The following is a 27,431-nucleotide window of genomic DNA, read 5'->3' on the forward strand; positions in this document are numbered from 1 at the left end:
AATTACCCCATCACTAGCGCCATCACCCGGAAGCCACGGCCGCCCCGGTTACCATGGTGACCGCAGCTGGAGAAACCGAAAGTAAAACCTCCAGGAAGTTGCGGCCACCCGAGGAAACCGGAAAGCCTGCAGAGTCTCACCATGAGGGTCGGCGTCCTCTCAGGTAATTACAGCACACAGCCCTGTATATGGAGCGGCTGCTGGACGCGGCCATCACTGGGGGGGACCTGTGGGGCCGCGGGACGGGCGGTTACTTCATAGTAGTCACTGCAGCAGCCCTGACGAGACGGCGCTGGTCTGCATGCTGGGGATTGTAGTACCCCACAATTACAGATTTGTGCCCAGTTTGGGAACACAGAAATGGGGTTAGTATATAAGTAGCAGAAACTGGTATAAATGGTACATTCTTCTCTGGGAGGTTGCATCTTCTGCCCCGTTCGGGCTCACACGGGTGTTTTATTCTGCGCTGCGGCCGTATCTCTCGCCTTGTGTACTGACTAATCACCATACACACTCTTTGGTGTGTATCCGCGCGTAATACGTGCTAAAATAGAGCATATTGCGTCCTATTTTGCGCATACGCTTCTAGTAAAGGCCGTCTCGCATGAGTATAACCCCACCGTGTATTACAGTGATTGGAGGCAGTAAAGGTACATCTGTGTTTATTGAGCCCTTCACACTTATGAATAGTCATCGCATATAATACGCACGCAAATAAGAGCGCAGCGTGTTCTATTTTGCCGTATATTACGCTTGAGAGCCTGTTTTTGTGTAATCACCGCCGGACGTAGGAAATGACATTGTGTACCGCAGCGTTTCCACGCCGTTGTGAGGAAATTTAAAAAGAGATACCAGGAAAATTGCGCAAGACGGCGTGCGTGATATGTGCTGTCCTGTACAGTCCAAAATCTCTGCCACACGTAGCGATGGGTCGGCTCACATAGGGGTAAAATGCTGCGTGATACATGAAGTGGTTTACGGCTTATTACTGCGTATTACGCACGCTAAACCCGCAAGAGTAATATGTGTTAAAGAACGCTCATGTGAGCGAGCCCGTATACTAAGTTATTACTGCCCACCTACTTTTGCCATCCCATGCCCACTCGGCGGGCAGCACCCCCATACCAGCTCTGCAGCTTCTTGTTCTTCATCCCTCACACTCGTTCTGCAGCATCTCAGGCCCGTCTGCACCATACTGTCACTCCAACCATCTCCCTTTCTACTTCTATCCCGTAACAGAAAAATGGCGCAAAGTCTTATTTATATAAAACGCTAAAACTGTTTGTGTCGTCTACAAATCCCCAGCTCTGCCCCGATTTGAGTGACATTTTGCGTGAGCGTTCTTCAGGATCGGGCGACGAATACTGGCGGAATTAAAAATCGAAAGCACATTGACTTCACCTGTAATTTTTGTTGCCCATAGCAACCAATCACAGCGCAGCTTTCATTTCTGATACTGCTGAGCTCTAATGACATTAATAAACATTTCCACTAAAAGAAGTATTCCAGAAGATGGCCGCACGTAAGGCTGGTGTGCCAGTTGCGCAGCGGCTCATAATCAAGTATTTGAGGAACGAATGATGTGGAACTAACGGCGTAGTGACATCAGTTATTATGTAGAAGAAGGAAATCACTTTGGAAGGCCAATTGTCAATAAGCAATCCCTGCGCTTATAGCGCCATGCAATATACAGGTATATCACCTGGTATTATATAACGCACAATGCTTACTTGCAAGAATTTCCGGAGCCCCATATCTGCTACAGCGTTGTGGCCCCTCCGACCATTTAGAACGTAGGTCATTTGCGCCACAATTTGGTGTAAGCCGTGAGGCAGAGGCGTAACTTAAAGCTCCTGGGCCCCGATGCAAAACCTGTAACAGGGCCCCCAACTATAATGCTTTATTCATAGTACTGGGCTTCCTATATGGAGAAGAGAGGCCTTATGGGCCCCCTAAGGCTCCTGGGCCCGGGTGCAACCGCATCCCCTGCATCCTCTATAGTTACGCCCCTGCCATGAGGCAAGGTCACCGTGTCGGGCTTTATATTGGGTGATGATTGCGATGCCAATGTCACTATTGGGGCCATAATGAGTGTGAAATACAAGTAGTGCTGCTTATATATACCCTCGCTAGTTAATAACGTGGCTTCCGTCATAGGGGACTGTGTATATAGGGTATAGACAATCCGCTGTGAGGGATGGCGGCTCTACGGGCGGCTGCGTGGGTGGGAGCGCACACATTGGCTTATTATCCTAACACTTGTCTCCATGAAAGACTCAGTGTATTATCTCATGCTGCAGATACAGGGTAGCAGTGTCATCCTGTGTCTGGGGGGAGGGATACCCGCACATCTCCACTATGTTGTTCTAAGGCACAAGTGAAAGGGATTTTAACCCTTAGACCCCTCTCGGATGGGTGTAATTAGCAGAGCACGCAGCAAGTATGCAGTGACATGTGCACTTGCTGCGTGCCAACAATCCCCATACAATATGGTTTTTAATTAATACGTGGCAACATATTGCATGCCACGACTTAAAAATTTTTTTTTTTGCCTGCGCATTTCTTGCATGATTGCTACTGCATAATACACACAAGTAATACACAATCATTACACCGTCATGTGAGTCTGGCCTAAGGACACATACCTCTGTTATCAGATCATTTATGGGTCAGGTAATTAAAGGGGTCCTTTAATTAAAGATTTCACATTAAATATGGGAAAGAGGGGGATTAATCTTTTATTTTTTACACTAATAAGAGATTTTTATTTTTACTTTGCCTTTAAGGACACTTGAAGTTGCAATTGTTTGCTCTCTCATACAGTATAATGCAATGCATGGTATTGCATTATACTGTATTCTGATAGGCAGGCCTAGGAGCCTTCAGACAGCCCACTGCTGCCATGGCAATCAAAGAGGACGTCACAAGCTCATTGCAAGAATGCCGTTCGGGATCCTCGAACACCAATTGGATTAATTAATTAATTAAAGGGATCCTTTAATTAAAGATTTCACATTACTGAACTTGATGCTTTTCTATTTCATCTTTTTCCTGTGGTTCCTCCAGTTCCAGACCCCCTGCCATCATCTTCCGACTACCCTATGCACAGTGTGTACCAGTAGTCTGAGACACTCCCCCTTCCCTCCCATAGACCAGCACTGATGTCCCTGCCAGCTTCTGTATGTTTAAAATGCCACATGAATGGCATACAAATGCTTGAAATTCTTGTCATTTGCTTAACCCTCTGAAAGGTTTGTGTGAAGGAGGACGGGGTTTTCTGGTATTTTTACATTGGCCGTTCCACCCCTGTTTGGATGGCCTTCTTTCCTTTCCACTTTACACCTATGTTGTTGAATGGGGGGACATCCTCCTTGGGTCCTACCGATTGGTGCCCAGTGTGGTTGTGGCTGTTATCCCAGGAACCGGCCACAGCTTTTACATCGGGGATTAGATATAATACAGGGGTTGGTTTTCAACCCCTTCTCGCTATGAGACGTACAGTTACATCATGCAACGTCGGGGTATGTATGAAGGGGCGACCTCTCTTTATACAGCGTGGGCATCAGCGGTTTATTACAGCTGACACCCGCGGGCAATAGCCGCAATCAGCCGCATGGCGGATCGCAGCTATTAACCCTCTTAAATAACACTGTCAATTCTGACAACGGCATTTAAATCCTCCGAACGATGTTCAGGGGTCCCGTATAGTCCCCCCCGCGTGAGATCATAAGGAGCCATGCAGGTTTCATGGCCCTCTGAAAGGCCCCAAGACTGTCTTGGCAGACTGCCCATCAAGCTGTCCCCGTGGGGTGGCCTAATAGGCTGCCTGTCAGATTGAGTATGATGTCGTGCTATAGCAATACATCATACTGCAGGAGTGATTAAAGCATCGCTAGTTGTGGTCCCCTGGGGGGAGGGGGTGCGGGACTAAAATAAGTTTTACTAATTGTAATAAAAGTAGTTTAAATCACCCCCTCCTTTGCCATATTCATAATAAAAAATCTAAATCAAAAACCAAAAATACATATTTGGTTATGGCTGCATCCGTAAAAGTCAAATCTATCAAAGTAGTGCATTATTTACCCCGCACAGTGAACGTCGTCCGAAAAAAAAATAAAGAATGCCAGAAATGCACTTTTTCTGTATCCTAGAAAAAATGCAATAAAAAGCGACCAAAAAGTCATACGTATACCGAAATGGTACCAATGTAAACTGCAGGATGTCTTGCAAAAAAAAAAGAACCCCCGCATAACTGTCACCTAAAAAATAAGTTATTTCGTGCAGAAAATGGTGGCAGAAAGAATAAAAGTAGTACAGCAAAAAAAAAGCTATACCAGTTTGGTATCGTAGTAATCGCACTGAACCATAGAATAAGGTTATCACGTCACTTTGGTTGCAGTTTGTGCGCCGTAGAAACAAGACTCACTGAAAGATGGTGGAATGTTTTGTTTTTTTTTCATTTTACTCCATTTAGAATTTTTAAAAAGTTTTTCACTACATTATATGGTACATTAAATAGCACCATTGAAAAATACAACTCGACCCGCAAAAAACAAGCCTTCATACAGCGACGGCGATGGATGAATAAATTAAGGAGTTATGATTTTTTTTTCTAAAAGGGGGGAGGAAAAAAATCAAGGGGGGGGGGGGGGAGGGGCTGCATCATTAAGGGGTTAAGGCAGAACCTGAGTAGGTTTACTGGATGTGTGCCTTCTACTTAATATCCCATTGCACAACAGGGAAGTGGAGAAGCACTTCTCAGAAATAAGTCAGTGCGGTTAATAAATAATGAGGCTAATCATGTCGTCCTGTTAGAAAGTCTAGAATGGCAGTAAGGTCTAATGTTCTGCCCTGAAGCCACCAAGTGTGTGAATACGGTTTATAAAAATCCCCTTCGCCTGCACAAGGCCTGGATCACATCATTTACTTACCATAAGCTCTCTGTCTATTAGCAGGTTAATACTAATAATAATCTTATTTATATGGTGCCAACATATTCCGCAGCGCTTACAAAATAGGGAGAACAGATACAAAAAACAAAGATACAAAAACCACACTAAGGCTGGATTCACACGGGCGTATATCCGATGGGTTTTCACGCCCGGCCGATATACGCTGCCCCTCTGATGCATTGGTTTACAATTAGAGATGAGCGAGTATACTCGCTAAAGGCAATTGCTCGAGCGAGCATTGCCTTTAGCGAGTATCTCCCCCGCTGGAGACTGCAGGTTCGGGTGCCGGCGCGGGGAGCGGTGAGTAGCATCTGTCAGCAGGAGGGAGCGGGGAGAGAGCGAGAGATCTCCCCTCTGTTCCGCCCCGCTCTCCCCCCGCAGCTCCCTGCCCGCCGCCGGCACCCGAACCTGCAGTCTCGAGCGGGGGAGATACTCGCTAAAGGCAATGCTCACTCGAGCAATTGCATTTAGCGAGTATACTCGCTCATCTATATTTACAATGCATATTTCCACGGCACCCGGCTGGCCAAGATGCATTTTGGCAGGATGCTTTTACGCCTGAGGCGACTGCATTGATTCCAATGGGAGCCTATGAAAGCTGCTGGAGAAGGGAGGTAGGAGGGACTTTAGCAGCTTCACTGCTAAACTCCCACCCCCTTCCCTCCTCTTCTCTGCCACTTGACAGCTGTTTGCAATGGGACGGGGCGGGTCAACTAGTTGCTAAGCTGCAGCCCCATCCCGCCTCCTCCCATTGCCGGCTGCAACAAGGGGTGGGAGCTTAGCACACCAGCTCTCGTCCTGTCGCGCCTCCTTCCCTTGCCAAGAGACAGCGAGGGGGAGGAAATGGGAGGAGGCGAGGGGAGCTAAACTGTTTCCCCCCCCCCCCCCCCCCTCCCAACCGTATTGCGGGCTCGGCGTATATGCATCGGGCCAGAGCCGTCTAAACGGGCGCACAAATGTTAGATTTGCGTGCCCGTTCACATGTTTTTACGTCGCCGCTCTTACATGTAGTAATCAATTGATGGAAATGGTAGGGGTGAGGGTCCTGCTCCAACAAGCTTACATACTACAAATAATGGGGTGATACAGAAGGTAAAGGGGCTGGAGATGTGCACGGTATGGGGAGGTGGGGAGTGAGGGATGTTATACACACAGACAATGGTCAGATTTAAGCCGTATAGTAGTTGAATCGGTATGACTGCAGGGGGCTGGCAGGGATTGCAGTCGGTAGGACAGTGAGCATGTTATCAGGCGGGTTTCGTTTAGATGTGGTATGCCTCCCTGAAGCGTTTTTAGGGCACACCTGAAGTTGTGTGTGTCGGGGATTGCCTGGATAGTTTTGGGTAGCGCATTCCAGAGGACTGGTGCTACTCTGGAGAAGTCTTGGAGGCGGGAGAGAGAGGTTTGACCACTGTCGGACTATCCTAAAGCCATCTATAGGTCCTGACCGTGTGTTGGAGATGTTCCTCTGCCTTAGGGCTTTTACCCACTAGCGTTTTTTTTTAACGCTGCGATATCGCTGCGTTTTTTTTTTTTGTTTGTTTTTTTTTACTGTAAATCTCAATGCGACTTTCTAATGTTAAAATTGCATTGCACAAAAATCTCAGAAGCGCAAACTATATATTTTTTTAAATGATATGTATATTAAGCTATACAGGAGAGATCCAACATTGCAGCTCTTCTGTATATTACAGTATACAGAGGAGAGCTTATTCACATTTTTTTTTTTCTTTCCTCCTCGCAACAAAAAAAGTCGCAGCACGTTCTATCGTTGAGCGATCTCGTTGAACACCTCGCCCATTGTTTTCAATGGAACCTTCAAAGACATAGCATGGATCTCGCATGCCGTGTGATGTGCGATGTTTCCCGTTGACATCAATGGGAAACGCTTGCAATCCTTTGGCACGCATGAGCCACGCGCCCGAGGATCGCAATTTCATAGAAGTGATACAAGCATTTTTTAATTAAAAACTCACCCGATACCGTGCTCACCCGAGTGAATGCAGCCTAACTTTGTTTCAGCTGTATCCCGCTTCCTGATGACGGCGGGGTATGAAGAACACAGCTGTCCAATTCTCCATACCCTGTTCGGAGCACTTGGCTATATAACAGCCAGGAGCTGCGAGTGGGTAACAGCTGGATGCAGAAGACAAGCAGGGACACCCCGCTTGTTTTCTGCATCCTCTGCTCAGAGCACTTAGCTGTATAACAGCCGGGCGCTCGGAGCGGGGGAACAGCTGCATGCAAAAGACAAGCGGGAATACCCGCAGGGTGAGCGAGGGGAGGGGGGGGGAGAGGGATCCCTCTCACTCTCCCCGAGCCTGCTTGGACGGGAATGCAGTTACTCGAGAATAGCGATGCTCGCTGGAGTAACTGCATTATCCAAGCCTGCTTGCTCATCTAGAAGCCACCCTTATCCGGATGAGAATGGGACCTGCAGCAATCACTTTCACGTTGACCATCAGTTCGTGTATATAGCCTAATTAGCTTTAATGGATGCATGTGCCGTCTGTGGAATACATGGAGCGCACGGCCTGAGTATATCCCCCGCAGCAGCCTGGTGTCATCCATCCTCCCTGCCGCCTCAGCTGTAAATGTGGGAGCTCTGTTCCCTGACAGTCGGAGATGTTCTCTTGGCTGGGATCTGCACATTATCTGCTGGGATCTGCTTTGACAGGCTATTTACTCATGCAGAACATTAGTGGCAGGCAGAGCAGGAAGGAGGGCTTACATACGGTCAAGCTGTGCGCCCTGACGCAAGCGGTCCTCCTGCAGGAGTACTGCGGGCTTTGTGCCTATTTATGTGATCACAACCATTTTACATTTCCCCAGTGATTACCCCCTAGACACAACGAAGAGTTAAAAATAATTGAGGGTGTTTAGGAATGTATTTATAATACAGTTTTTGTTTTCCAGAATTCCATTTTTTTCCCATGCGAAGATATAAGTAAGCACTGAATATGTTGTGTAAATCTTGACTATATGAATTATTTTGTATTGCATTACTGCTAGATTTACTGTTCATCAGTTTGATATTACACTAAGGCCGCCTGCACACGGGATGGTTTGCATCATGGAATCCGGAGCAGGTGTCCACCCGGCGCCCCATTCCGCAGCAATTACCGCCCATAGCATGCTGTGGCAAAACACAATTTCCTCTACGCGAGCAGAAAATGTTCACAATTTTCCGCTCGCGGAGGAGAAACCACAACAGGCATTAAAGTCAATGGAAGCCGTCCGTCCCGTGACCCTTCCGCCTAGCGATGGCGTGTCATTATCTGTACTGCACATGTGCGCCCGCTGGCATCGCAATACAAATGAGAAGAATCCGGATAGGTACGTGGGGGTCACATTCCGCTGTGGGATCCAACCCGGTTTTGTGCAGGTGGCCCACCCTAGACTCACCAGATGGAAATCAAACAAAATGCTACTTTGGCTGCTACCTGACTAATGGAGCCCCGTGGACATGTTTAGGGAATGTTCACACAGGTCAGAAATTCTTCAGGTTTTCCATAGCAGATTTGGGTGCTGGAAATTTGCAGTATTTATAGAGCAAGTGTTGTGGATGGAATCTTAAAGGTGTTTTCTAGGAGTATTTTTGTTTTCTTTTTGATGGCCAATAGATGATTGGCGGGGATCCGCCGCTCAGATGTCCGCTTATCAGCTGATTCCTAGGGTTGTTGTCAGCACAGTAAGCAGGACCATAGCACGGCAGGCGCCGCTTCCATTGAATTCAAGTTTTCTTTTCTTTTTTCTTTTTCTGTCCCAAGTCCCAGAATCCCCGTTTAAGTAATTCCATCTAAATACTGCAGAGAATACGCAGTGGAAATTTACCTGCACCGCAGCTGATAAATCCATAACCTGTCAAGGCTGACGATGTTTTTTTTTTTTTTTTCTCTAAACTGCGGATTTCACTTCTTCAAATAAGGGGCCGAAATCCACTACGAATTCACAAAATCCTAGTCAAATTGCTCACTATTCTGGTTTTGATTTGCCACTTTGGAATTCCTGCAGACTTTTTTTCACTGTGGCGAATGCACCGTAAATACAAAACAATGTGAGCATACCCTAAGTGTGTCCACTGCGGTCACACGAAACGTTACGTAAAAACAAGATGTGAGCCTCCCCTTAGATTGGCCGCAGACCCGCAACCTACAAGCTTGTGGCAGCCGTAACATATAATCTAATGGTGTCTTTGCTTCTGTATTTTGCAGTTCTCCTGGCTACATGGGTGCCTTCAGTCTTTGGAGTTACCATTGAAATTCATCCACAACCTCCTCGGATAAACCAGACGGTCACTTTTATGGTCCATAATGTCATTGGAAAGTTACAATATTTTGAGTGGTTCAAAGGAGAGGGCACAGCCTCAGACAGTCAGATCATACTCATGAACTCGAATGGAATAAAAATTAACGGCCAACAGTACTTCCCGGAAGCCGACGTGCTCCCTAACGGGTCATTGGTGATTAAAGGTGCCCAGAAACGCCATGAAGGCTATTACACCGTCAGCGTTGTAGCAGATAAGCTGGAACAGGCCACAGTGCGCTTGTCTTTCGATGGTAAGTATGATCTGTGGGCTTCATGTATGGACTGGTGGGGACCAGAGAATGTGGCGGGCCCTGGCCGATCAGTAGCCAATAGTGTTTTCATGGAAAACCCCTTTAAACGCTCTGTACACCTTCCAAACAATGTATCCAGTATGAAACGTGCAGCAACTTTTCATTAGGTTTTTAACTCTTTCACTGCCGGGTTTTTTTTGGGGGGGGGAAGGGGGGGGGGAGTACTTGGCTCCTCCTGTAGCCAGGACAATTTTCACACTTTTGACAAAAATGGCTGAAATAGAAAAACTATACTAAACTCCCATACTCCTATTTTATGAGAGTAGACACCTGGCACTTTGTCAAAATGATTCTCGGCACATTATAAACAGGAGCCTTCACACCATTTTGAGAAAGTGTCATTTCTCATGAGAAATGCTTAAATAGGCACTATACTGAATTCTGCTTTCTCCAGTTCTCAGGCTCCTTCCCCATTTCTCTTAGGCTGCCTGCACTCGGCAGAGCCGGATTCCACATGCGGGAGCCCGCAGCGGAATCCAACCTTGGCAGCACCTACCATGTTTACCTGAAAATAAGACACTGTCTTATATTTATTTTTGCACGAAAATAGTGTCTTATTTTTTATTTTTGTGGGGGTGTCTGGGAGCCTTATACTCACCTGGTCCGTGGCGTCCTGATGCCTCGCGATGGTCTCCGGCGGCGCTACAGCAAACTGTAGTGTCCTCCCCGTCTGCCATTTCAGCTTCTTCTGATGATGGTGCTTTAAATACCCCGCTTTCCAGCAAAGAGAGCGCTGTAATTGGCTAATAGAGCGCCAGCAGCCAATCACACACGACTCTCGATGAGCCAATGGAAGCCATTCAGTGATGTCAGTACTTTTCTATGATGTCCTCCATGCTGCTTCTCTGTATGGCCTCTTTCACATGGGCAACAGCAATATTGTCACTACAAAATTGTTGCGATATTGCAGCTTTGTACATGCGTTTTTTTTTTTTGTTTTTTTTTTTTTGCAGCGTCAGTGAAAAATCTTGCATAGCGTCGCTGCTACTCGTGATTTTTAACGTTAAAAATATATCGCATAGCACGAAAATTGCAAGTTCCTGCTATGCGAAGCGATAAACAAGAAGCCTCCATGGGCTATAAAAATATAGAACATCGCAGAAACGTAGAGCATGCCACGATTTTTTTTTTCCTCATAACTTCGCATGAGTAAAAAAACATTGCTAATTTGAAGGAACCGATTTGAAAGCATTGGTTTCACAAACATGCATTTTGTAACGATGTCGCATCACCAGAAGACCGTGCAATTTTGTAGTGTGTGAAAGCAGCCTGAGGCCACATGCACACTGCAGAGCCGGAATCCGTCCCTGGTTGCAGCTGCGTCCGTGCGTACCTGCTTTCCTGATCTTCATCTCTTCTGCGGACGGTCCGCACAGCTCGCCGTCAGACATGCACAGTACAGATTTTTTTCTAAACTCCTGCTTTTTCTGCGAAATCCACGGCTCGTCCACAATTGACACTGGGGTCGGGCTGAGGGTCGGACAGCTTTGATTGACTTTAATGGAGGCCGTCCATGCGGACACTGCAGGAAAATAGAGCATGCTGCAATTTTTCATCCGCAAGCGGAAACCACAATTGGTTTCGGCTCGTGTGCATGAAGAATCACTTTTGCGTAGCTACTATGCGCTGTATTTGCTGCGGAATCTGAAGGCAGTCGCCCGCTCTGGATTCCGCAATTCAAATCCGCCCGTGTGCAAATGAGATAGTGATAGGGGAGCAGAATCTGATCCAGTTTCTATGTGCAGTGTCTAGGAGACGACATAGCAGCTAGTCTACACCCAGTAGCTCAGGGCAAGCTGTGTATAAAAGACAACTTCACTATTTATACACACATCAAACAACAACTTTTTAAATCAAATTAAAAGGTCACTAAGCTTTCCAACAAACTTTGCATAACTCAGTAGTACAGGCAGGTATAAGAAACTTTGCAATATATCTTATCAAAGAAAATGCTTCATTCTCCACTCATCAGACTCCTTTCCTCCTCTTCCTCACTCTTAGGCTGCCTGCAGACGGCCGGGTCAGATCCGGCAGAGAAAATTCTCGCCGTGGGACCCGACCGGAGCGCCTGCAGAGAGCAGCGCGTACTCACCCGCGCCCCGCAGCTCCAGATCTTTCATGTGCCGGCTGCCGGGCAGCTGGCGCATGCGCAGACCGGAGCCGGCGTCCGGTGAGTGACGTTTCTGTGGGGCCCTGCGAGCCCCGCACAGAAATAGGACATGCTGCGGTTTGTTTGCCACGCGAGATTTCGCACGGCCAAACCGCAGCCGTCTGCCTAGGATTGCATTTGCTAACGCAATCCTATGGCAGCTTCCAAGGGCGGAATTTCCGCCCATCTGGAGGCAGCCTTAAGCTATTAATTCACTTGGAATAGCTGCTAAACAGTACATCCTGGGCTGCTGAAGTGCCCGCCTGCAAGGATGTATGATATGTGCTCGTCAGGTAAATGGTTAAACAGTTATTTTGTCCGTTCTGAGGACAGGTTAGGCCACAGGAAAGATCCTGACATAACCCCGCTGGGGATTACCCCACATGACTACTGCTGTAACAGAGCACCGCAGGGGTCACTATACTGTCCGATGCCGGTAGCTGCCTACCTGATATCTGTCCACTGTTGCTGAGCAGCTGGCCTGTTCTCTATAACAAATGCTGATTGAAGACCCATTCACATCCATATAATCCACAGCAGAAAATTCTGACAAGGATCCGCCTCAAAGTTTTTTTTCCTGCCTGCAACACCCGCTCTAATACCAGGTCTAGCGTCTCACTTGTTCTGAAGCACATTTACTCCTTATGGCTTATTCATACGAGCGTATATCGGCTGCCGTTTTCACGGTCGGACGATATCCGCTACCATCTGATGCATTAGATTTCACTGCATCAGATCACACAGGCGTATTCCCGCAGCCGGCCAATATAGCGCCGGGCACTTTTACACAGGGCCGGAAAGATAGTCCTGGAACTATCTTTCCCGGCCGCAATACACCCGCTGCCATGAACTCCTATGGGAGCCAATGACAGCTGCCAGAGAAGGGAGGTGGGAGGGAGTTTAGCAGCGTGACTGCTAAACTGCCCACTTTTCTCTCCTCCTCTCCACCCCTTGCAAGCCGTTTACAATGTGATAGGGGGAACTAAGCTGCGTCCCATCCCATTGCTGGCTGCCAACAAGGGGCGGAGAGGGTGCGGGAGCTTAGCACACTAGCTCCCGCTCATCATGCTTCCTCTGTTTGCAGAGAGTCGGGAAGGGGGAGAACAGCTTAGCTTCTTATCAAACCGATACATTGAGGCCTCAGTCAATACATTGGCTACCCATCAAATGTAGAATACAGTTTAAACTCATTGCTCTGATCCATAAGGTCCTCCACAGAGCTGCACCACCCAATATCTTCTCCATCCATGTCTACCACCCTACCCATGCTCTTCACTCCGTTAATGACCTTCGACTAAATTCCTCTGTAATCCAGACCTCCTACGCCTGTCTCCAAGATTCTTCCCAAGCTGCACCAGTTCTCCAGAATTAACCCGATAGTCTAGGGTAGCACGTTCCAGACACCCACAGCTTTTAAGTGTGTCCTAAAAACACTTTTTTTTTTTTTTTTTTTTAGGGAGGCCTAACATATTCTCTAATGTGAACTTTTATCCACCTACCCTGCTTCTAGCCCCCCCCCCCCCCTTCGCCCTTTGGAAAACTGAGCTGCTTCTTCCCGCTGCACCTCTTATCTGCTTATTCACAAACGCTGGTGGTAAACAACTTCCACAGCTTTATGTATGTGTATAGCACCATATGTGTATGCTTCCTAATAGTCTCGCGAGCAGGGCCCTATAGTTCAAGACGTGCTTTAGTTTATAGGGGTTGTCCCGCGCCGAAACGGGTTTTTTTTTTATCAATAGCCCCCCCGTTCGGCACGAGACAAACCCGATGCAGGGGTTTAAAAAAAAAAACCGGATAGTACTTACCCGAATCCCCGCGCTCCGGTGACTTCTTACTTACCTTGCGAAGATGGCCGCCGGGATCTTCACCCACGGTGGACCGCAGGTCTTCTCCCATGGTGCACCGTGGGCTCTGTGTGTTCCATTGCCGATTCCAGCCTCCTGATTGGCTGGAATCGGCACACGTGACGGGGCGGAGCTACGAGGAGCAGCTCTCCGGCACGAGCGGCCCCATTCACCAGGGAGAAGACCGGACTGCGCAAGCGCGTCTAATCGGGAGATTAGACGCTGAAATTAGACGGCACCATGGAGACGGGGACGCTAGCAACGGAGCAGGTAAGTGAATAACTTCTGTATGGCTCATAATTAATGCACAATGTACATTACAAAGTGCATTAATATGGCCATACAGAAGTGTATAGACCCACTTGCTTTCACGGGACAACCCCTTTAATATAGTACGTCATGACTCATTTTAAGTATATTTCCTCCCATTCCTAAAGCGTGCAGAATATGTTGGTGCGATACAAATAAAAACTATTCTACCAGACAACACATTACAACACTAATTGCTCAACTGCTAATTGTAAAAAGGGCAGGAAGCCAAGCCCGTACACCAGGGGCAATTGGCTAGTTGTTTTTATAACCAAGTTTTGTCCAGCCCCGTTCCATAATTTTCTGCGATTGTGAACTGATCTAGTCCTTATTTATGTCTCTTCTTAGATTCCACTGGAGGATTGAGCGGTGGCGCAATAGCAGGAATAGTCATTGCTGTCCTGGTAGTTGCTGCCATCGTAATTGCAGGAGTAGTCTATCTATTTAAGGCCAAAAGCAGCAAAACAGGTAAGTAGAAGAACTATAAGCAAAATCAGGAGCCAGGTAACTGTATAGCTAGTGCCACTGGTAAATGCATAAATTCTGACAATCCATAGGCAAATTGAATTTGTAATCCTCGTCTTGAGCATACTTTACAATGGGCAAATCCGTCTGCTGAGGTTATGAATCCCTTTTAATGATTCCTACTGAAAATATGACTTGTTTATCGGATTCTGTTGATTGCTGCATGGATTTGCATATTTCTATACCTAATGGTCAAGCGGTTCATAGCAGATCATTACATGGTCACCTGATGTGTCTATTCTTACTCAATACTTGATTTTCTAATGAAAAATCTAATTCTGGAGCATATCTTAAGAAATCTGTTGTGTTCCTCCTGTAAATATGTGCCTTAATTGACAACTAGATGTTACGATTTCTTTTGTTTAAGGGTCGTCCAGTGAAAAATATTGTTTGTTAAATCTAGCATATAATTATAAAAGTTTTTGTAGATACTTATTACAAAATGTTTAAATCCCCAGATACTCCTGGATTAATTTTAGAATAGCGCCACCTGCTGTTTCTATTAAAGAGTCTGTGTTCGATCCACCTCAGTAAACGTTCCACAGTGGACACCCCTACTCCTTTTTGCTTCTATGCAGTGGTGCAGAGAGGAAAGCAATACTGAGCAGCTGAACTCTTCAGGGATAGTAACACCCAGTTATAAAGTCATTTATGGACTTCCAGGCAGTGGTGTATATAGGGGCCACAATAGCGACTGGGATCCTAAGCCGGCAGGACCCAGAGGCCTTTTTATGGGGCAGTGCATGTGCTTTTGGAGCTTGTGCCCCTAATCTTCTAAAACTTCAGCAACTTCCCTGCATGCCCATGCTGTATCAATGGGTTACCTAAGAAACCCAGCAATGGAATGTTCCAAGTGGACCACGGCTGGCAGCTATAGAGAGCAGGGAAAGCCTCAAGCTGGACTTTTGTACCCGGGCCTATAGATAGGCCTACTCCTTCCAGGAGGAATAGAAAGTGCTCCAGAATTATTTAATTGGAAATGCAAATAATTACTAAAACAGACATGTCAGGATGGCTGAAAGGGCCTGTTTAATAGGGCATACGGACATGATAGAGGAGGGTCCCTCCTACTATTAGCAAACCGTGAAAAGTTACAGTGAAACATTTATGGGAAGTATTACAACTTTGTAGAACATGGTTCCTTATTCATTTGAATGAGCACAATTTAACCCCTTGATGCTATCTACTATCACCAGGTAGTGTATGGAGGAGGCTCTAGAATTGAGTTTGCTACATGCAGCAGGTGTTGCCTGTATATTAAAATTGACACCTTGTTGCAGCTGCCAGGATCAAAAATAACTCATCCTGGCTGTTTAATCACTTAGTTGTCGTCAATAGCATTTCAGAATTCAAGTGCTTTGAAAGAGCCTCTCTCTTTCAACTCATCACAGACTGCGGAAGTATTGCAGTTTATTATAGAAATGCTTGCATAGTAAAGTTCCCTAGTGGGACAAAAAAAAGCTGTAAAAAAAAACAAAAAAAACCCCAAAGACTAAAAGTGCAAAAATATAATTTCTCCTTTTTATTATGTAACAAGTATAAACATTAAAAAATAGAATTGCTCAATCCGCCTCTCCATACAGCTCAACAGCTGAGATGTAATCCTCTTTATGCTTGTATTTTACTATTCTATTGTATTGACAATTGAGTTTTGTTCCAACTGATAAAAATCATCATGCCTTTTATTGTATTTCCAGAAAATTGATTGGGTTACTTTTGGGAGTCAGAGGTGGAAATCCTATCCAGAGGATTAATATCAAAGAAGCTTATTGGATCATTCAGTTCTACAAGACCTAAACCAAGGTCACGCTGCATCAAAAGTCCATCATGTCTGCTTGATTCACCTCTGACTGGCAGATTTACTAATGCTAAGGGCTTCATGGGGAATGTAGTCCTGTCTGCACAGCTTGAACCGCATTTGCATGTATTTATTTGGAGACCGTAATGTTAACGTTAGAATCCGTATCATTGTCTCCATATATTCGGCAGCTCTTTTTCTTTGAGTTTTTCTGTCTGCTCTCTTTTACCTGCTCAGGTAGATGCGTTCATGGGATTCTGGGAATACTTGAATTTGCAAAGTTCTGGGACTTGTGTATATTATAAATATTACTGGCATGGGTAGCTGGTTAGTCTCATTACCTGAGATACAGTAGATCAAATGTCAGGTGCAGGCAACTATAATACGTGATGGTATATTCTGCTTTGGGTGAGAGTACCCATAATGATGACATATCTCATGGTATGCAGTGAATATAGAGGCTGTATGGGCATTCTTCACAAATCTCCAATAAGCTATTTAAATGATGACCATTATTTAAAAAAAAAAACCAGGACCAATATAACTATGTTAACAGAGTTCCTGTCCAAGTAGACTTCTCCGCTTTTCCGAAAATGGTACAATATTACCAGTTCTGAGGGCATGGCACAAGATTTTTGCACACTAGATGCACCCAGTGTTCCTGGTCCAATTGCAGGAGGCAAGGTCTAATAGGCTGCTATAGTACACTACAATACAGAAGTAGTGCAGTCTATCAATGTAACTAAAGGATTCTAGCGGGGGAAAATGTAAAAGTTGCAAAAAAAACCTTCCCCTCTCCCCTTTTATTATGTAAACACAAAACCCCTAAAATTGATATCCCTGTATAACAACCCAAACAAAAATATATCACGTTATTTAACGTACATGGTGAATGCGTGAGGGAAAACAACAAAAATGCTAAAATAGCTAATTTTGCATATCCCACCTCACAAACAACGGAATGACAAGCAATCAAAAAGTGGCATAAGCCACAAGTATATACTAATAAAACCTAATTTGCATCCTGTAAAAACAGCTCATCGACGAGCAATAAACGTTAGGACTCTTGCAATGTGATGCTACACAAACAGGTATTTTTCAAGTGTTTTATTGTGCCGAGGTATGAAACTCTATATTATAAACTCTCTCGCTGTAATCATGCCGACTGAGAGAATAACCTTATTCTGTCCATTATATCTCATGGTGAATGCCATAGAATAAGTCCTGAAAACAATGGCTGAATTCCTGTTTTTCCTCATTAATAAGTTTTATACAAAACATCAAAAGTACCTCAAAACTGTTTCAGCAAAAGTTATTCTGAAAAACCAAGCCCTCACACCGTTATAAGTATAAAGCGGGGCCAGATCTGCATCTAAATGGTGTGAATTTCGCAGTAGATTTGCCGCAGGTTTAAAAATGGACATTTCAGAGGTTGAAATCTGCTGTCAAAATCCGCAGCGTCAACAGACGCGCTGCAGATGTGGCATCCCGGAGTATTCCAGATACGCTGCAGGCTCCGCACGGACGTCTTCTGCTCCTTGTGGATGAGCTTTTTTAAGTCTCCTTCATGCTTCTTGTACTGTAAATGCTGCGGATGTTCTGTGAAGGTACCCTAAAGATTTGGGAAGATGGGAGCAGTCAAAATGAGAAAAATCAGCAACCCAGTATTTGCCAGTCTGCTCTCTTCTTACTGATGGGCTGCAGTATATCAATGCCCCATCCACACAGACACAATGTCCGTGTTACGGCTCCAAGTCCTGAACACCCTGCAGTTCAAGTAAACCAAACTTCCATAGAACCCTATCAGGATGCTTTTACACTACGGAATTATTCCACATGACAGCTATTTTTTGGTGCAGACTCTTCTGCGTCTTTCAGTGCGTCTTGCGGAATAATTCCATTTGTGTGAACAAACCCTTAGCCTGGTTTTTACAGTCTTTTTTTTACTCAAACCGCACGTTTTTGTTGTAATGATACAGTGGCGCAAAAATCGCTGCAGCCAGATGTTTGCTGTAGACCAGTAGTAAAATAGGAAACCCCATATATTTTTAGCCTTTTTTTTTTTTCTTCTCACTTTTGCTGCATTTTTGGGTCTATGGCGTTGTTGTTTGCAGATCGCAGCATGCTCTGATTACGGCTCTTATTTATACATAAGTTTAAAAAAAAAAGTCAAACACCAATATGCATGTGTGACTAAGGAGCTCCACCCAAAAAAGCACCAGTATCAAACGCAGGCATCATCCAAAAGCTGTAAGCAATTTTTGTGTCACTCAAAAAACGAGCAGAAAAAAGACTTTCTGGCGGTGAGCTTATGGGAGCAAAATACGGCCACGTTACAGCCGTCTGAGAGGGTCTTCACAGGAGGTCCAGCATCCAAATTACAGGGGAGTAAGGGGTGTAAGGGTGCAAGGGTGCAGGTTCAGGCTGGGTGCACACATCGCATACTCACTAGAATTTATTTCAAGAAGCAGGAAGAGATCTCAGAGACTAGTAAGGTTTTAATGAGGAGAGCGTCCGCACCCCCCCCCCCTCCCCCGCCAACGTCTTGGTTCTGTTCCCTTTTTGAAGGTTTATTTTAAAAATTGGGGTGTGTGTCAGCACTTGATGGCACAATAAAACAGATCGCTTCGGCCATGGCATACCCCTTTCCTGGTCAAAGTTACCCCAGCCTGTGTACCTCTTTTTAAACAGGCATGCAGAGGATCATGTAGTACAGAACCGTAAAGAATCCTTTCCCTCACACAGACCACAAACAGGCAGCTGCTGTGTACATGGGGCCTGAAGCTAATAAGTGTTTTTTTTTTTATTATTCATTTTATTTTTATTTTATTTTGATTATTGTGGACCCAGCCTGACTGCCAATAGCTGGGGGAACAAATCCAGGCACTTTGGGTGTTGATGACTGCTTATTATAAAGCTGTTACTTGCATCTTTCATCTTTGTGGTGATGGAATTCTGATTATTTATTCAGTGTTCAGGCTGTGCACCTTAGTAAATCTGCCAGGTTAATCGCATGGAGCATATTCACCTCATAATATAAGTAAAGCCAAGGTTGTCTTGTTATAGCCATGTCCGTTGGCGTATAGGACAGATAAGGACACCAGTGGCTTGTATACAACGTGTGTATTTATATGGATACTTTTATTTTGCTACACTTCTTTGATGACTTTGTTAATTCTATTTGCTGATTTTGTAATTGTTATACAATAAAGCTCCATTTAGATGGGACGAATGTCAGGCAAACTATGCCCAACACTAGTCCCCGCACATACACACTCCCAGGCTCCTGCACAGGAGCTTGTACCGCTGGCTTACAGTGGGGCAGCAGGAGCAGATTTCAATCCTTGCTCTCCCCTCCCGCCCCTCTTCATTCAGTTAACATAGTGGCTGTTCAATGCTGAATGGCTGCTATTTACACTGCACTGTCATACTGCATAAACGATCAGCGATGAGTATAACTATGACAGTGCAGTGTAAATAGCAGCTGTATAGGCGCAGTATTGAATAGCCACTATGTTAACTGAATGGAGAGGCTGGGGAAGGGCAGAACTGAAATCTGCTCCTGCCGCCCCGCAGTGAGCCAGTGATACCAGCTCTTGTGAAGCAGCCTGGGAGTGTGTATGTGCAGGGACTACTGTCTGGCATCGTTCGCCCAACATTTGTCCCATCTAAATGGGGCTTAAGCTTTACATGTTCTACCTATCTATGTCTGTCATGCAATGATTCATAAGTCTGCTGCAAAACTGCTTCTTTAATGCATGCAGATTTATTAAAGGGCCACTCCGGCGAAAATACTTGTTTCCATGCCTGCCCCCCCCCCCCCCCCCCCTCACCTGATGAGATTTTTTTTACTTTCAATGAATCCCATGATGCATTAGTTAAGGCTATAACATTTTTGCCTGCAGGAGGGACAGTTTATTTTATCATGTCTTTTTATATTCACCTAAAGTTACTGACCATAAGTATATAGTCAGGAGGCTGAGCTGTGATCTCCTCTCTTATAACTGTGTGACAGGTGTTCTATTCTCAGGTGAGTTTTTTGATATCATGAATTTGAAAACCGTTCTTTTAAATTGATTTTTCTTTATCGTGCAGCGTTTTTGTCTTTGGGGGTTCCCTCAGATCGCCTCACCCGTTATTTTCAATGGAACCTTAAAAGACCTTGCATGAAACTCTCCTACCATGCAATGTGCATGCAGTGCAATGCAGGGTTTCACATTGAGCTCAATGGGAACCCCTGCCGATCCTTTCTCGCACTTCACTCACCTGAGGATGGAAATTTCACAGAAGTGATGTGTTGCATCTTCCAATCAAAAACGCTTTGCATTGCCGTGAAAAGTGCATGTTGGCAAGCACGATATTGGGCTGAGTTTCTCGGCCTGATGATATTCTCGCCCGTGTGAATGTAGCCTTGCCTAAAAAAAATCACCGGCGTGGCCCTTTTAACCTTTTTCATAATCTTGCTTGAACAGCTTCTATGCACAATTTTTGTACTCCCAATTTTGACTGTTTTGTCCATTTCTGATATTGATGACTGATGGCCAACATTCAATGTGTCAAAATATTGAACCCTTGTGTATGCAGCATGCTCTATAACACATGGACAACAGCACATATTGAACAAAGTAACTTAAGTCCCTAATTTAATAAATGGAGCATGGTTGCGTGGTTTTGTTTGGGGTTTTTTGGCACACGATTTGCTTGTGGAAAAAGTACAGTAAAACACAAGGATATGCGTGTAAATACGCAACGCCCACTGCGCAAATGCGTGTGTAAATATACTGACATCGGGAGCGGAGACTTCCATCGGGCATTCTAATGTAGGGGCAGAAATGCTCCACTAAGGTCATAGTCTATAGTCTGTACTACTGCAGCTAACTCCACTTCTGCCCAATCATTCCAGTAACTGTTGGGGTCTTAGGACTCGGACCACACTGTTCACTACTTGTCACGTGTCAACAACCACAGTGACCTTTTTAAAGGGAACCTGTCTCCAGGTTGGTTCTGCCAGGCCCACCGGCGGCATGAACCCAGGACTGGTATGCCCATCCATGTTTGTGTTCTGAAACATCAGCATGTCAGAAATAAAAACATACTTAGAAGTTTTACTTGGAACTCGGAGCTTCGAGTCAAAGAGGTGGGCCGGGCTCTCCCCACCCGCATCATCGGGGAGAGAGTTGTCGGTCCTGATGATTTGGGAGAGCCCGGCCTGGCCCACATCTTTGACATGAGAGCCCGGAGTCAAACTTCGATGTATGTTTTTCTGGCTAAAACCATATATGGGTTGAATGGGCATGCCTGTCCCGGGTTCATGCTGAGCGTGGTTTGGGCAGCATCAACTTGGTGACTACTCAAGTGTGAAAGGTGCCCTTCAGCTCTCGGAACAAGTCTTTTTAGTAAATACTTGCGTTCCCAGCAGTGATGGAGGATGTCTCTGCACTCGTGCCGTTCTTCTGTTCTTCCTCCTGGAGTGATTGAATAAATTAACCAGTGTCTAGTAGAAAATAAGATATACGGAAACAAATACTGATGGCATATGGTTGTATTGTCCTCTATAACACGTACGTATTACAGACACGTTGCAATATGCTTGTCTGAGAGTGGCTTAAGGCCGGATTCATATGGACGTACTTGTGCGCGCTATACGCAGAAAATAGACCCCATTGATTTTAATGGATTAGTTCACATGCATGTATTTGGCAGGTGCAGTTCCGTTGTGCAAAAAAAACAAACCGCAGCTTGCTCTATTTTCCTGCGGGGAAGAGCACCATGAACTCCATTACTCATTGGCCATTTCAATGGCTGAGAACATTGGTGCGTATTTTCTTGCGCCCGTGCAAAACATACAGTAAAAACTGCTATTGCATGTAAATATGCAACAACTGATGCGCAAATGCACACACATGCTTGTGCAAATACGCATACGCTTGTGTGAATCCGGCCTTCATAGTCAGTGGTACTGACCAGATGGATGGTAACACAGGGGACTCAGTTTATTCATATACATCCAGGTGGACTAAAGCAATTTACAGAACTGTTTAATGGACAATGCAAGTAGTTACTACAACATGGATGTGTTCCTGCATACTGTGCTGACCTTGTCAGGCTGCATGGGACAAACCCTGCTGATAAGGGGGGTGGTGATGCCCACTCTTCAGTCTATTCCCACACTTCCTGGAGGAGTAACAGAGGGACAGCAGAATACAGTGGAGTGTTGTCAGGAAAGATGTTGTAGAATGCCTTCGTATTTCCTAGGACAGGTCAGCGGAGCGGACAGATCTCTTGTAAACTTGAAAATACTGTATGGTACTAAATCAGAGGAACAAACCTTTCCCCAATTGTGCCCATTCACATCGGTGTCAGAGGTCTCATTTGGAGACTCCAGCGAGACGGCAGAAAATCCAGATGAAATGGCGCCGCACGCTGTACTATTTCTTCTGGCAAAATGCTGGTCAGACGGGCCCTGTTATTCTCAGCGGGTCTGTTCATTTCTGGGGTGTGCTGGATTCGGGGGTCCAGTACTTTAATTGTTCGTCTCTGAGTACCCCAAATGGGTAGGAGCCCCCCGGGGCAGGTGTGAAGCAGCCTAAGGCAGTCAGACCCTCGGAACTTCTGGAGGGAGACAGTGCAGCATACAGAGAATATATGTCCTCCACCCAACATATCATATAGTGTACATGAAGCGTAGTTGTGGCCATTTCTCCCTCTGTGACCTTGTACATACTTGTATTTTACTTTCAGCCACTACCCAACCAGGCGTGATATGAAGCTGTGAATAAAGCCCCACAAAATCGGTAAGTAATAATTTTTCTGTCTATACCACAGTTGTAGGTCAGCGCTGGTGCGTATACAACGTCCGCTCTTCTAGGGGTCCATCCCATCGCCAGCAGGGCAGGCTTGTCCGTGTCTGTAGACTGCTGGCACCAGCTGTTAGAATGAGAGCAAGAATGGATTTATGGGCAGACATGGCAGAAATCAATGGAAGGCATGTTAAATGGAGACCAAGGCTGGCACCCTTGGTCTTATTACAGTCAATTGCACTTTACAGTCAATTACCCACTTTTAAATGGAGAAATGCCCTCCCCTGGAACTATATTCGTGAATTGCTATAAGTGCACCCCCTTAATGTGTACATGTGGCTCCTCTAAGGGCTCGTTCACCGCTTGCACTGTGTATTACATGTGCATTTTTGCTTGCATAATACATAGTGAATAGAACCTATTGAATTCAATGGGTTTGCTCATATGAGTGTATATTTATTAATTAATTTATTTTTTTCATGCGATCCTGTAAAAAACTACAAGGCATAGCCTATTTTGGTACACATTCCGCACCGCAATAGGCCATTGAGGTCATTGGGCTTGCCAAATGCGCTGTTACTGCACTGGAAACCTGCATGTTCGCTGCATATTTGTGCGGCTGATCAATGAGCTCGTCGGTGTTCTTTTTTACGTGCGCAAAAACTCAGTGTATTTTTGCACAAAAAAACATGCTGAAGGGGGCAAGTTCCTTTGGCGCAAGCGATTTTTGCACACTTATCACATAAATCTGCAGCGTATCAGCGTGAACGAAATGCGCTTACGCCAGTGTGAACAAGACCTTGGGTTGTATTTACACGGATGACTGTTTTCCCTGAGATTTTAGTGCGAATGTAGTGCAATATGCACATCACCCTTATATGCGATTTTTCACGGTTCTGCACTTCCTAGTTCCTGGTGGTAAAAGCGCATCGCACTCACATTGCATGGAAGTCGCATGACACGGGATTACAATGCGGTTAACGCTTCCATGGGAATAATGAGAGATTCTTGAAGAAAAATCACACAAATAGGGCCTGCCGTGATTTTCCTAGTTCAGACCATCAGTTCAAAAGGAAATGTTTAACTCCTTGCACGCTCCACTCCTCTATGAAGAGTACACACCACTGCTGGCTGTGTATGCCCAGCTAAAATACCGAGGAAGGGGCGCAACGGCCCCCGAAACGCGGCTATATGCTAGGTTAATTTTCAATACAAACAGGAGTCGAGCTCAAAAGCTCGTCTCGTGCCTCTTTGAGGCGCCTATAGACCCAATTTTTCCCACATTATCTCATGTACTTGCACGTCTCCCTTGGAAGGTGGGACATCTTGTGGTCTGGCTGTTTCCTCTTAGACTCGTCAACAATCGATCAATTTCACTCCCATACATAGAATAAGGGAGGAGAAAAACAAAAACCATTTTCAAACCAAAAGATCGGTGCATAGATTTGTTCCGCTCCTGTTTTCTTATCTTGAAGTCATGTGACAGACTGGAACTTTGAATTAATTTAACCCTTCGGTAAATGTTTATACTTTTCATCATAGCAACATAACAAGGTGTAGATTTATTCCTGTAGTTTCCCTAATGGTGGTCTATCCACTTTTGGTTCCAGAATTCCTGCATTGTGTCTGAGTCACTAATGTACGGGGTTGATGTCTTCCTTCTATTTCCTATGGGAAGCTGACAATAGCTGGCATTTAGGTCCAATATCCACGGACGGGTTTGATTTGCGGTATCCACGCGGGAGATCCGCAATTCAAACCACCCATTAGAGAAGCATGGGCATCCGCAAATGAATTAAAGCATGCAGGTTTGTTTTGAGGACCTTTTGGTCCGGAAAACCAATCGCAGCATGCTTCATTCCTGTGCAGTTCCGGCACGGGTGGCTTCTATTGAAGTCAATGGCAGCAGTCCCATCTGTGGCCCGCCTGCAGATGACACTGCAGCCGGGCTGCGAATCCCGCGGGAAAGCAGGAGATTTGGGTGGGTGATCTGTACTGTGCATGTCAGATGGACCATCTGCCGTACAAATAACCGGGAAGTGGAGAGGTCCATGCGGACACCGCTGCCGCTTCCCCGCAAAGGTATGCAGGGTCCTTGGCCTTGGGCAGGGTTGGATTCCATTGTGGGCTCCAGCGTGTTGAACCTGCCGCTGGACATGAGGGCTTAGTCATATAATGCAGTGTTCATATTGGAGGATTCAAAGGAAATACTAGCTGCGTAAGAATAAATATAAGAACAAGCATAGAAACGAGAACAAAATGTCTATTCAGCCATTCCAAAGCTTGGTAAACCAGTGGGCCTAGAAACTTGGTCTGATAGATCGTACTCTTAAATCTGCAATATATGTTTTTTCTTATTTACAGCAAGTGCCATGTGATTTTTACACTGCTGAAAATCACATGTTGTTTCAGTAGTGAAAATTGAAAATTGCATTCACATGAAAATGGCACTTACCTGCAATGCTTTTTTTTTTTTTTACCCTTCTGTAAGAATTAATGGATGAAACTCTGCCTGATATTGCGCTCACCAACATGCGATCTCTCCATAGATGCGAGGCGTTTTTCTGTCAAAACAACCTTGCATCACTTTGGGGAAGTAGCGATCCTCCGGGGCGGCTGACAGTCGTTTGCAGAGGATCGCAGAGTGTTTCTCATTGTCTTCAATGGGAAACCTCACATCGCATCGAACTTGCTTGTACGTGGCGCAATGCTATCGCCAGCCCCATTGAAACCAAAATGCGATGTGAGGTCTCGCCTAAATATAGGACAGGTCGCATTTGTTTTATTTTTTCCCTGCAATGTAATGCAATGCAGGGAAAAAAAAATCTTGTGTGTGTGTGTGTCCGCGTGTGTGCGTGTGCGCGTGCGTGTGTGTGCGTGTGTGTGCGTGTGACCCCATTCAAAAGGATGGGGCTCATATTTGTGCGAGGTTCTTGGCTTTGTGAAACCGGCCTGATAATTGCAGTTTTCTTAAATCTACGCAGGAATTGGCAGCATTCTGTAACATGGTGACTGTGATTAGTAATGTTTCATTTTACTGTTGTAGGAACGAGGAGACTCCTTGAAGACGTGGATACAGCTTCCTGTTACATAACACTTTTAGAATGTATGTTGAAGAATCAATCTTCCTCCATCTTCAGATATGTTTTATGTTGCAGATCAGCATTTCTTGCCAGCTGTTATTGCTTTTGTGCATTTTATATATATTTTTTTATTTTGCTATTTTATGAAAAAAAAATAAAGAAATATAACACAATGTTTCCTGCAGCTTGTGGTTACTCCCAACTAATCCATCTCCCCACTTTCTTGGTTCTGCATCATTTGTACAATGGCAAAAGCAGTGCTTATCAGTCTGTTCTACACTGTGGGTGTGCCACTTATATAGTGAGGTATACAGAAAAAACATTTGTCTATTGGCAATACCCCACCCTTCTCTCTCGAAAAAAAAGTCCCTGACCAAGAGAATCAATTCTTTGTTCTTTGTTACCCCCCTTGTGATCTTAATGAGGGTTCTATCGTGTTTCTTTTATAATGTACTAATAAATGATATTCTTTTCTGGTTAGGGATGCTTTACTCCCTGCAGGGAGTCCACTTGTCACCGAACACTGGAATTCCACTGCGGGGAATATTGACATGCACCACAGACCAATGGTGCACGCATGTCCTATGTTTTGCAGGTACGTGTGTTTGCACGCCTGTAAAACACAGACATGAGAACACCCTATAGGGAACCAATGGTTCTAGTAGACACACGTTTTGTGCATTTAATTGTGCGCACATAAACACGCTCGTCTAAAACCACCCTTAAGGGAAGCTCCTACGCAACACTGACCTTCCAAGTGTAAGAACCAATAATGGTGCTTTCATGTGCGTGGACTATTTCTTTAATACACACCACAAGATGCAGAAAATTCTGTACCAAGTCGGCGTATTTCCATGTGACTATGCAATTTTGGTAAGTGAAAAACCGCATTACCACTGTGTGGTATGTGCATGTTACATGCGTTACTGACGCATCTGCGTGTTTTTTAACATCCTTATGGCATTCATGCGCAAAAAAAACACAAGACCACCCAATTGATCTCCCTTTTTTCTCCGCTGTCCACTGGCAATGTGTGAAAAATGCAGTACATGCACATGCATCACATTGGCTCTAATGGGTGATTTCAATCCATAAATATGAACGCACGAATATGAACCCCGTTCTCCTGAATGGAGTCATATACATGAGCGAGTTTGTTTTTTCTTTTTTTTTTCCCGCATTGCGGTGCAGGAAAAAAATCGCGGCATGCTCTATCTTTGCATGTTCCTCTGAATGCATCACCCATTGTTTTTGGTGGGGCTGGAAAACACATTGCATGGCTTACGATGTGAGGTTTTGCATTGAAAACGATGAGAAACACTTGAACGGGTAAAAGCCGCGCCGGATAA

At 45.2% G+C, this 27,431-nt stretch overlaps 1 protein-coding gene across 2 annotated transcripts; it reads left to right on the forward strand.

Moving 5' to 3' along the window:
• Positions 1-26,255, forward strand: LOC136632360 (carcinoembryonic antigen-related cell adhesion molecule 3-like). 2 transcript variants are annotated; one of them, XM_066607167.1, is made up of 5 exons: positions 4-163; positions 9,167-9,511; positions 14,225-14,344; positions 22,941-22,993; positions 26,046-26,255. In XM_066607167.1, exons 1-4 carry the CDS (start codon positions 142-144, stop codon positions 22,964-22,966), a joined length of 513 nt encoding a protein of 170 aa, XP_066463264.1. In that variant the 5' UTR covers positions 4-141; the 3' UTR covers positions 22,967-22,993; positions 26,046-26,255. The 2 variants fall into 2 exon arrangements, with proteins under 2 accessions (XP_066463265.1, XP_066463264.1); XM_066607168.1 differs by lacking the exons at positions 22,941-22,993; positions 26,046-26,255 and adding an exon at positions 16,099-19,496 and having other exon boundaries at positions 1-163.
• The last annotated feature ends 1,176 nt before the right edge of the window (positions 26,256-27,431 follow it).

This window comes from Eleutherodactylus coqui, chromosome 6 (genome assembly GCF_035609145.1).
Source record: "Eleutherodactylus coqui strain aEleCoq1 chromosome 6, aEleCoq1.hap1, whole genome shotgun sequence".
Taxonomy (NCBI): Eukaryota; Metazoa; Chordata; class Amphibia; order Anura; family Eleutherodactylidae; genus Eleutherodactylus; species Eleutherodactylus coqui.

What these genes read in the sequence shown, in the direction of transcription:
- LOC136632360 (XM_066607167.1), top strand. Translation starts at nt 142, where the DNA reads ATGAGGGTCGGCGTCCTCTCAG. An exon ending in GAGGGTCGGCGTCCTCTCAG is followed by an intron (nt 164 to 9,166) that starts GTAATTACAGCA and finishes TGTATTTTGCAG; the next exon opens with TTCTCCTGGCTACATGGGTG. An exon ending in GGCCAAAAGCAGCAAAACAG is followed by an intron (nt 14,345 to 22,940) that starts GTAAGTAGAAGA and finishes TTTTACTTTCAG; the next exon opens with CCACTACCCAACCAGGCGTG.